The sequence below is a fragment of the Alligator sinensis genome, unplaced genomic scaffold, assembly GCF_000455745.1.
Source record: "Alligator sinensis unplaced genomic scaffold, ASM45574v1 scaffold578_1, whole genome shotgun sequence".
NCBI lineage: Eukaryota > Metazoa > Chordata > Crocodylia > Alligatoridae > Alligator > Alligator sinensis.
The window spans coordinates 166,448-177,127 of NW_005842887.1; the positions used below are offsets into that span (position 1 = coordinate 166,448).

At 54.1% G+C, this 10,680-nt stretch overlaps 1 protein-coding gene across 1 annotated transcript; it reads left to right on the plus strand.

Annotated features, from left to right (window-relative positions):
* Positions 1-1,562: 1,562 nt before the first annotated feature.
* LOC102377930 (calcium-binding protein 2) lies at positions 1,563-5,976 on the plus strand. Its single transcript, XM_006035896.1, has 6 exons — positions 1,563-1,604; positions 3,906-3,936; positions 4,313-4,447; positions 4,840-4,949; positions 5,594-5,739; positions 5,949-5,976. Exons 1-6 carry the CDS (start codon positions 1,563-1,565, stop codon positions 5,974-5,976), a joined length of 492 nt encoding a protein of 163 aa, XP_006035958.1.
* Positions 5,977-10,680: the final 4,704 nt, after the last annotated feature.

Genomic DNA, 10,680 nt, shown 5'->3' on the forward strand with positions numbered 1-10,680 from the left:
GTTGAGGCCAGTGGGGCCCAAGGCTGGTGTCTGCGCTGCCTCAGCAGGAGAAACCCTGCCCGGTTGGGCCCTGCGTGGAACCTGTAGTCGAAAGAACAAGGCAGAGCCATCAGGCAAGGCCGGGGCAGGCTCTGGAGAGAGAGCCCTGGGCACAGAGGACATGGTGCTGCTGCTCAGCTCCGTCTTTGGGCAGGTGACTGGACACACGGGGGCAAGCAGGTGGTGGGGACGGCAAGGTCACGGCACCTGGACTGATGGGAGGAGCAGGGCAGGGAGTAGCAGATGGTGTCACGGAGGGAGGGAGGGGCACTTCCAGCCCTGGCTGCAGTATGACTGGTGAAGGTTTCCAAGGCTGGGCTGAACCAAACCTATCTGGGCTGGATAGGCTGCAGCAATGTCAGCAGGTACACATCTGGGGCTCAGAGTGGGTGAGGTCTTTCCCACCCCTGTAAGTGCCACACATAGGGATTATGCAGGCCCCGGGGTGTCCAGCATAACCCCTATGGCCCATGCAGTGCAGGATCCCAGAGCCACAGAGGCCCCCACAAGCTCCCCCAGAATGAGGAGACCTTGGGATGGACACCAGACCTTGAGCATGCATATAGCAGGGGGGAAAAGCACTGCGGGCCCTACACCCTCTCATGTACCTGTGGCTGCTCAGCAGGCCCTGGGTACAGAAAAACAGTGATGGAGTATTTCCCTGTTGTGCTGGAGGAACTGGAGCTCCTTCCATGACCAGCACTTCTGTTCCCTTTCCCCACATCCCCTGTTAGGAAAGTCCAGGGTCGGAGTCACCAGGATGTCCATTTATAGTGGCCCTGTCCTTAAAGCCTCCCCCACCTTGTCCCGACCCCCTCGCCCCGCTTTCTTCAGAGTCTTACCAGCTGCAGTCTCACATTTTCTGGGTAGAGGCCAGCCTTGCTTTGGCCCTTCTTCCCTGAGTATGGGATAATCTGCCTGTGCTCAGGACATGGGCAGCATCGGGAGAGATTTGTACATTCCTTGTGATTGTTGCAGGAGATTAGGGATGTGTGGCAGCTGGGCAGGCTGAGGGAGCAGCACCCCAGAGCAGGCGCCTGCCTCGCTCAGGCAAGCAGGTGTGAGGGCGGGAGGGTGGGGAGCAGGAGGCCAAGGAGGGAACAGGACAGTGTGAATGTTCTGGCTATGCCAGGGCAGGGCATGTCAGGTGATTTGGGGAGCTGCCAGGTGTCTCCCCATGTCTGGAGCAGCCTGAGTGGAGAGTAATCTTAGGGATTATGTGTTTGTGAGCATGTGTGTGTGTATGTGTGAGAGAGAGAGAGGGAGAGAGAGAGAGAGAGAGCATGCTTGTGTGTCCTTGTCCTACCCCCCTCCCTGCGTCCTGCATATCCAGAGATATTCAATAAAAACCTCAAATCCCCAGGCAGCCACAAGCCAGTGTTACTATAAAAAACCCATCCCCGGCTGGCCGGCCCCGGTGAGAACACCAGCCCCAGGGACTGCAGCAGGCCAGGGCCAGCGCCAGCCCCAGCCTTACGCTGCCTGTACAGGCATGCCCTCTGGCACGGCGGGGCCCACACACCATGGGCAACTGCACCAAGACCCCTGAGAGGAGACTCTCTAAGGTAAGGCCAGGATGGAGCCATCCCAGGCCAGCACTCATGAGACCACTGTCCAAGTACCAGCCCAGCTTCTCCCATGGCCGGGGGAAAGACAATCTCTGTGCAGTGCCACAGGGCTTGTTCTTTCTGGCAGCTGGTTATAGGGAAGGTAGGACTGGGGCAGAGTCCTGAGGACCCATTTCCTGGGGCTGGTGTTGGAGTTTTGCTGGGGTCAGTGACAGGCCAGTGAGCCTCTTTACTTACTGGGAGTAGACTATGGGGTGGGGGAGTTGTGATATGATCGTCTTCCCAGGGAGCCTGTCAATGCCTAGAGATTCTATCTGGGGCAGCTCATACCAAAGTCTTCCCTGCTAGAGCCAAGGCCCAGCCCCTTATGTCCATGATCTACTCACAAGGCACTCTAACTCCATGGGGAAGGGATGTTCAAGGATCCCAGGCCCTCTTACAGGTCTGTGCTTGGCTTGGGGCCTACTGCCCCCATTTGTTGCTCCTGGACTACTGCCATCCCGAACATGTCCCACAGCAGCTCACTGATTTCTAACTTCCCCCACCTATGGCCCAAGCTCCACGTCTGCCCCAGGGCACTCCTTCCTGCATTGTACAAGTGAGTGGGAGGTGGGTGCAGGATCAGGGTATGCTGAAGGGGTAGGGCAAGGCTGAGTGAATGTGTTAGGGCTGGATCCAGCAGTGTGTGTGTGTTGGTTCCAGGTGTATTTCTGGGTGCATGTGATCCCATGCACATACATCACTGCCAGACATGTGTTAGCACTGTGCGTGTTGGCGCAATGTGTGTCTTGCTGCTGGACATGGGGCTGGACACTGCTGGTGTCTTGATGCTTTGTGGTGGGTTGGTGCCAGTCATGTGGGTGGTGGGTCACAGTTGTTGGGTGCTGGGTGTGTTGACATGGTAGTGCTTATTCACTGTTTGGTCTTGGGCCTCTTGCCTCTTTCAGTCTACATGCAACTCTCAGTACAGCCCCCTCCACCCCCATCTCTTGGGTCTCAGGCTGCAATTTGCTGCTTGCTGCTAATTGCCAGCTCTGTCCTGCCCTAGGACAGTAAGCAGCGCTCAGGTGCCCCAGCACCCGGCCTCTACGACCCTGAGGACTTGATTGATGCTGCACAGTCCCCGCCACTGCAGAGCTACTCGGTCCTGCATGGGCTGGTGGGGCCAGCGTGCATCTTCCTGCGGCAGAGCATCGCCATCACCCAACTTGTACGTACGGCTGCCCACCTGCCACTTTTCTGACCCACCACCAAGAACATACCTGCACTACCCGTGGACTTGCCTCACCCAACACATCTGTATGCCTGTGCACCTGCTCACATTGCTTTGCCTACTATTGTCTCCTTGACTCATTGTCCAGCGTGTACATATGACTATGCACCTGTCTGCATCATTGTGCCTGCCTGCCCCCACCGAACTCCCTCAGTGCCACTGCTCTGCTCCACCACTCAACTTAGCCTGCTGCTTCTCTGATCACACCACACAGTTTATGTCTGCCTGTATGCCTTCCTGCACTGCTGTGCTCATCTACCATGTCCCACAGCCCACCATCCCATTCATATGTATACCTATACAGCTGCCTTCCTTGCTAGCCCAACAGCTGCCTCTGCAACCCAATCACCCTATCTACATGCATCCCTGTGAATCCCCACTGTCTGCTCAAATCCATCTCCCACCTACCTGACCCTACCATCAAAATCATATGTACGCCTCTAGAACCTACCACCTTTCCACATCCTGCACTGTCACTGTCCCATCATTTGGCTTGTATGCACACCTGCATACTTACGCACACCTAGTTCCCCCAGCCTCATCGGCATCATTACTTGCCTATGCTGTTACCTTGTGTCCTGAACTGCCCTTGTGTTGCCAGCCCCTCCAGCTAATGTCTCTTGACTGCCGTCCTGCCTGCCCTGCCACACCCAGATCCCAGCATCATACACTGCTGCCCTATCTTTGGGCACCATGCTGCCACCACATCCCACCTGCCATCATCATGTTGTTGGAGAGCCCCGTAGACTTCCCACAATTCCTTCCATACAGCATCGATCTTCTGCCATCCTGCGTTTTCATCCCTGCAGCACAACCTCCCATTCCCATAGCTACTCCATCCCTGACAACTACCAAAAGCAACAGCCTTGCACCTAGTGTAATGTGGCTTTATAGCAGGGCCACAGCATGGCCTGGGGTCCATACAGTGAGGCTGTTGAGCTGGTTCATCAGAACATGTGGCTGGGGGGAAGAAAGGGATCATAGAACCTGCCACTTCCTGACTGCTTCTATTTCTTCTCCCTTAGGACCGAGATCTGCGGCCAGAGGAGATTGAAGGTAAAGGAGGAGACAGGACCATGGGGGACATGCCTGGGGAAAAATGTTGCACAGAGAACAGGGTGCAGGACCTTTCCTCTCCAGGCGGTTCTGTCCCCAGTCAAGGTTTAGGGGGTAATGTGTGGCTAAGGGAGTGGGGACAGGGCAGGGACCTTTCCATTTCAGCAGCCCCAACTTATTACCAGGTCCCAGGGCTCCATGCTTCTTCCCTGGTGGGTGGGTGCAGATAGGCCATGAGACAGTTTCAGGGGACTTGATTTGAAGCCCTGTGTCCCTGTCAGAGACTGAGCAGGAGTCCTGACAGTGGGCACCGGGCTTCCTCCTGGCTGAGGAGCAGGCCCATGTCCAGGGCTGTCAGCACCTTCCTTTCCCGCAGAGTTGAAGCAGGCCTTCCGGGAATTCGACAAAGACCGTGACGGCTTCATCAGCTACAAGGACCTGGGCGAGTGCATGCGCACCATGGGCTACATGCCCACTGAGATGGAGCTCATCGAGCTGTCCCAGCAGATCTGTACGTGCCCCTGCCAAGCCCACCAAGCATTTCTACTCCCAGAATGCACCCACTGCTCAGCACCATCCAACTGGAGCTGTGCCTGATGCCCCAGGACCATGCTCCCTTCTAAGCTAATGAGACCCACCCTACCCTGGGATGAGTCCTATGGGGTCTGATCCAGCCCTGCCCAGGCCCAGTCCCAGTCCCTGTCGGGTCTCTCACAGCCTTGCCCTGGCCCATTGGTGCCCATTAACCTCACACAGCCCAGCAGTGGGGCATATGGATTTTGTGCTGGTGGTAACCTTCCTGCTCAGAGTCCATTCCCCACATCCCATGGGGCTAATGCTTCCTGCACCCCACCCAAGGGCCTACCTCCTTTGAAACCCCAGTAATGTTTTCCTGCCTGGCAGCTGGGGGGAAGGTGGATTTTGATGACTTTGTGGAGCTGATGGGTCCAAAGATGCTGGCAGAGACAGCTGACATGATTGGGATCAAGGAGCTGCGCGATGCCTTCCGTGAGGTGAGGTCTTGGCCCAGTACCAAGGTGAGGTGCAGGGCTCCCAGCAGCACCACTTGTCCTTGGAGTGGCTTGGTGAAGTCCCCAGCTGGGCCTGTTGGGAAGGCATGGGGGCTACAAGACATGTGGGGAGGGTGTGGGTGTTGAGACCAGGCAATAGAGCTAGGGGCAGGCAGTCATGGCAGAGGAATAGCTGGTGGATGCCTTTGGAGCAAGGGACAGACCAGCAGAGAGGTAAGGGTGAATGGGACAGCTGAGGAGAAGCAAGTGACTTCAGTGGGGTTGTAGGCAGTCACAATGTGGGGCTAGCATGAGGGGCCAGGGGACCAGGACATAGGTAGCAGGGCTGGGGTCGGGTGGGTAAGGGTGTAGATGGCTGGGGACAGATGGCTGGTGTGGGTGGTGGCTCTGTCAGCAGCACCAATGGTGTGGTGCTTAGAGAACTGGGCCCAGCATTGGGTCATTGGTGTAGCCAGTGGGGGAAGGAGGATGGAGCAGTGGAGGGTAGTGGCTGGTGGTGGGGCAAGAACTGAGAGGCAGGCAGCAAGGTTGGCATAGAAGCAGTAGCCAGTGGGGAAGACAGCCCCAAATGATAGAGGCAAGCAGCAGGGCAGTGCTGGGGCTGGCTAGCAGTGCTCTCCCCACAGTTCGATACCAATGGGGATGGGCAGATCAGCATGGCAGAGCTTCGGGAGGCCATGCGCAAGCTGCTGGGGCAGCAGCTGAACTACCGTGAGGTGGATGAGATCCTCAAGGACGTGGATCTCAATGGTGACGGCCTGGTCGACTTTGAGGGGAGGGGACCCTCCCAGCCCATCCACTTCACCTGATTCTCTGGGAGGAATTGAGGTCCAGTGGGTCAGAGCAGGGAGGCTAGGTGCCTGAATTCTCAGGTTCTTGGTCCTTCTGGGGAGGGGGAGTAGGGTCCATTGGGTTCAAGCAGGGGAGGCTGGGGGTAGAGACTCCTGAGTTCTTTTCTGATGGTGTCCCTGACTCTCTGGCAGAGTTTGTGCGGATGATGTCACGCTGAGGGCAGAGCACCAGCACAGGACACCGGATTCTGCTGTGCCTTACAGAGGGGAAGTGGGCTACAGAAAGTGAGCTGCCTAGCTCAAGCTGCTGCTTGGGAGGAGTCCAAGGAAACACTTACCACACAGCACAAGAGCAGCACAACATGCAGGCATTGGCTTACTCCTCCAATGCTAGCGCCTCCTCCTCTGAGCCAACTTTCCATTCTTCACAGCACCCTTGAAGCCTGGCAGAGCCCCCAGGATGCAGATATGGCCAGGCCTCAGGTTGACTCTGAACACCTACACCTGGACACTGATTTTGAACCCTGCCTCTGCCCTCTGCTCCCAGCACCTCCATTTCTAATCTTAATGGTCCCTGCCTCCTTGCCTACATGGAGCTGGACTAGAGCTGCCTTAACACAAGTGCAGTCCCACTCTGAATTCCAGATCTCTCACCTGATGGTAATACAGAGACCCTGTGCCCTGACCCAATACTGCCCTTACTGCTGCACTTTGACCCAAACCCTGGTTTCACCACCTGACTACTACACCCCAGTCTTAACAATCCCCTGATCTCTATGCTCGACCCTAACAGTCCCCTGGTCCCTTTGCCCTGACCCAAATACAGCCATCACTCTATGACTCCAGATAACCCCATACCCGATCCTTATGCTGAGCCCTGACCTGAATGCTACCCTCACACATCAGCCCTAACACTGTCCCCTACCCCTATGTCCTAATGGCTCCATACCTGACACTATTGCTAAGCCGCTGTGCCCCAACCTAAATACTGCCTTTTGTACCCTAACCCTAATGCTCCCCTAATCTCCTAACTGCTGGTCCCAGATGGCTCCACACCTGGCCTGAATGTTGAACTCCTGCACTCTGACATGAATGATGACCTCACACCCTGACCGATACACCCAGACAGCCCTGTCCCTGCATAACCAGTATTTTGGTCCAACACTTCTGCCAATTTTCTAGATTATTTACCAGCAACTTTTGCTGAGACTGACTGTGCATGTGTGTGTGAACCTGCCTGGGCCCCCATGCCCTTCCTTGTGTGGAAGGTGGCACCTTTTTGCACACTGCACCAAGCACGGGTCTGGCACAGGCGGTCAGAGGTGTTCTTGTACCCCCAGTGGAAGCTTAACTCTCCAGGCAATGGCAGCTTAGCCACCCTGAGAACATGGAAGGAATAAAGTGCTGTTGTTCTTCACATCTGTGTGGTGAGTGGAGAAGGGACACTTCTCCCAGAACTGGTGTGACTGGCTACTCTACTGTGCAGAAAGAGGCCTGGATTTTTTGTTGGGAGAGGCTAGGGTCAAGTGGGATCCACATTGTGTGTGGGGTGTGTCTGGGTCAGATATGGGGGAGGTCCATGTTGTGTGTGGAAATGAGAGAGTCAAGAATTGAGGGTAGGGTGACCATTTCTAAATTAGAAAGCAGGACACATGCCTGCCTTCCACCTCCCTCCCACCCCAAGCACAGACGGAGCAGAGCTGAGCCTAGCCCGATGGGGGCGAGGGGGCAGGGGGTGGCTACACCCCCCCTCCATGTCTTTTTCCCTGGGACTGCACACAGCAGAGGGGAGCCGCTCCCTGCCCCGCCACTGAATGAACCACCCATGACTCTGTCCCAATCTCTGGCTGGGTCCTGCAGCTGCATGTTCCTACCTTGGGCCCCATGCACCACCCCGGCTGGGTAGTATCCCCAGCCTCAGCTGCCAACCCTGCCCCACTCCCTCCCTCACCATAGGGACCTCAATCTGCCTCCCCACCCCAGACTTACCTGTAGGCAGCTGGGGGAGCTGCTCTCCCCTGCTGCCTGGGGCTGTGTTGCTGGCCACATGTGTGAGTGCACACATGCATGTGGCTCCTCCCATGTCTTGCTTCCTTTAGCCCCAAGCAGCCCCTTGCAGGCTGAAAGGGGAAACCTGCTGTTTCCCAGTTTTCCACAGCAAATGGAAAACCCGACTCCCTGCATGCTACTGGGGAACCCAGGACAAATGCTGTCCAGGAGTCAAGCAGCCTGGGACAAGGATTTGACCTTTAAATTTTGGGACTGTCCTGCCCAATTAGGAATGGGTGGTCACCCTAGCTGAGGAACCATATTGTGTGTGGAGCACTAGGGTTGGGAGTGAGTGGAATCCCTGTTTTGTGATCTGGAGAGATGGGACTGGAGATGAGGTCAGGTCTATATTGTGTGTAGGCAGGAAAGGGGGCAGACTAAGCCAAGGTGTACTCTGCACTGGGTCAATCAGTATTAGTTTGTTAATGAAATTTGTTGATAACACACTCCTGCTATTTGTGCCAAGGTCATTAAAGATAATAATTTCAGTCTCAAGACTGATCCTGGAGGCACTCCCTTCTGTTATTCAGCCCAATATTTCCCCTTTCAATGCTACCAGCTGTCATCTTCCCTTTAACCAGGTCCTTACTCACCCAACAGTTCTTGTATAGCATTCATTGCTTTCAGTTTAGCTAATAATTTCCTAGGTGACGTTCTTTCAAATGTTTCTCTGAAGTCCAGACAAATGAGATCTACTACATGTTCTTGGTCTAGAAAGACTGCTATCTTAGTGAAGATGCAGGATGGAATGTTTAAACTTTTGTAAACTCGTATTGTAATTTTTCCCATTTTCCATATACCTCATTTTTAGTCTTCAAAATTAATTCAAAATGCAACGATTAAAATTAATTAAAACATCTTCATATTAGTAAGGCCAGACTAACAGATGTGCTGATGGAACTGTAAAGGTGTCTTGCTCAAAGTGTGAATTTGAGCCCTGCTTTGGAGTTGTGCCAAAAGCTGCCAACAGTTGACTTAGCTATAAATAGATACCAGGTTTCTGTGGCTGGGAAATTAAAAGGAGCTGGCGGTGATACTAGCCACATCACTCCTTTGTGTGCTGCTGACTGGAAACTGACTTGCTTTAACCATGCTAACACAACTAGCCCTTTGACTTGGGCAGAATCTCAACTTAAACAGGCCTCTAGTTGCCCAGGTCACTCCTTTCTCAATAAATACAGGCACTATTTATTTTCTAGCCATAGGATACAATCCTTGATTTGATAGATTAATTACAAATCCTTGCTCCCAGACCTGTGATTGTGGGTGTTGAGTCTTTCAGAATTCCAGGATGCAGACTGCCAAGCCCCCACCCCTGCATGGGCACATTGAGCTCTTAGTATTCTGTTTCCCATTCAGCCGTGGTCATTTCCATTTCCATACCCTCTCACCCTGCCTTTGGCTCCACTGTCAGCCTAACTTTCCTTACTGCAAAATGAGAAGTGGGTGCATCTACATGTGCTATAAATGCACTTACTGCACATTAAAAAAGGAGTAGTAAATTGCACCTGGGGAAAAGTCTTACATGTGTGCTGGCAAATTTGCTCCCAACTGGAGCAGGTGAGACAAGGGATGTCCCTGTGCCCCCTCCCCCCTGCCCTGCTCTGCCTTGTTGCAGCAGCCAGGGGGAGCTCCAGGCTCCCCGAGGTGCCAGCTCCCCGCTGGCAAAGGGCAGGGAGCTGGTCCCAATCACCATGTGTAGGGGAAAAGCTGTCCTAGCAGCTGGGACTGCTGAATCCCAGCCACGTGGGGATTGGACCCAAGTGGCTGGGGGAGGGGTGCTGCCAGGCAGCCATATGGGAATCGGGAGGGTCCTGATCCCCACGTGACTGGGAGAGGACCCTCCCCATCCCCACATGGCTGTCTCTGCCAGGTGAGGATGCTTCTTCTGGCCATGTGGGGACACCTCTCTTGGTCATGTAGCTATTGGGGTCCTGAGTCCCACTTGGCTGGGATGCAGCAGTCCTGGCTGCCAGGACAGCTCTCCCAGCCATGTGGTGATCAGGACAGTCCCCATCCCTATGTGGCAGGGAGACAGTTGCCCCTGCAGCCAGCACAGCTCCTGCCACATGGGGCTTAGCCTGGCAGCAGTGGGCCCCCTGGTGCCTGGACTGGCCCAGAGCAAATGCTCCTGGCCAGCATCTGCACATGCACTACTGCACAGTAGCTAATGTACACTTGATCTACTACTACATGTATTTTCAGGTAGTAGATAACTGCACATTAGCCTATAATGCAGTAGCTTTGCATATGGATAAATAGTGACACTTTACTACGCAGTAAATTAGTCTATTGTGCAGTAAAGCATCTCCTGTAGACACACCCAGTATTTACTCAGTTTGTGGCCCACATTGCACCCCTCACTGCATACTAGCTGCCCTGCTTCTGTCCCTGTTCTCTATTTCTTTTGTTATTTTTCTTAAACGTTGCAAGGTCTAACACGTCTTAATGTTTAGCAATTCTCACTTTATCCTTAAATTTCTTAGCTTTCTGGGCTGTTCTGACCATTTATCCCACTTTTTGTAGACTCTGCTTATTCCAAATATCCTTCCTGAGGTGATATCCCTCCTCCCCACTGAATACAAGGTCCAGATAGATGTTTGCATCTTTGAGTTTCTGCACTTGAATTCAATTCCCGGAGCTCCTTAGGCTGGTTGACTTCAAGTGTGCCCTTCTGAAGCAGCCTAGATACAGACTTATTTTATTTTACTTCTTTGTGAATTAGACTGAATCATCTCACGATCATTTGACCTACATACCCACTACGTGTCACCAATGCTTCCAAGAGAAATGCCACTGGGAAGCTAAAGACCACAAGGCCTAGGGAGGCTGCAGCACCCACTGTAATGCCCTCTCCTGGAGCCAGCGGTGCT

Excerpts from the sequence above, each read along its gene's own strand:
- LOC102377930 (XM_006035896.1), top strand. The coding sequence starts at position 1,563 with ATGGGCAACTGCACCAAGACCCCTGAGAGGAGACTCTCTAAG. Across the intron at positions 3,937-4,312 it reads GCGGCCAGAGGAGATTGAAG|AGTTGAAGCAGGCCTTCCGG; the intron begins GTAAAGGAGGAG and ends CCTTTCCCGCAG. Across the intron at positions 4,448-4,839 it reads CGAGCTGTCCCAGCAGATCT|CTGGGGGGAAGGTGGATTTT; the intron begins GTACGTGCCCCT and ends CCTGCCTGGCAG.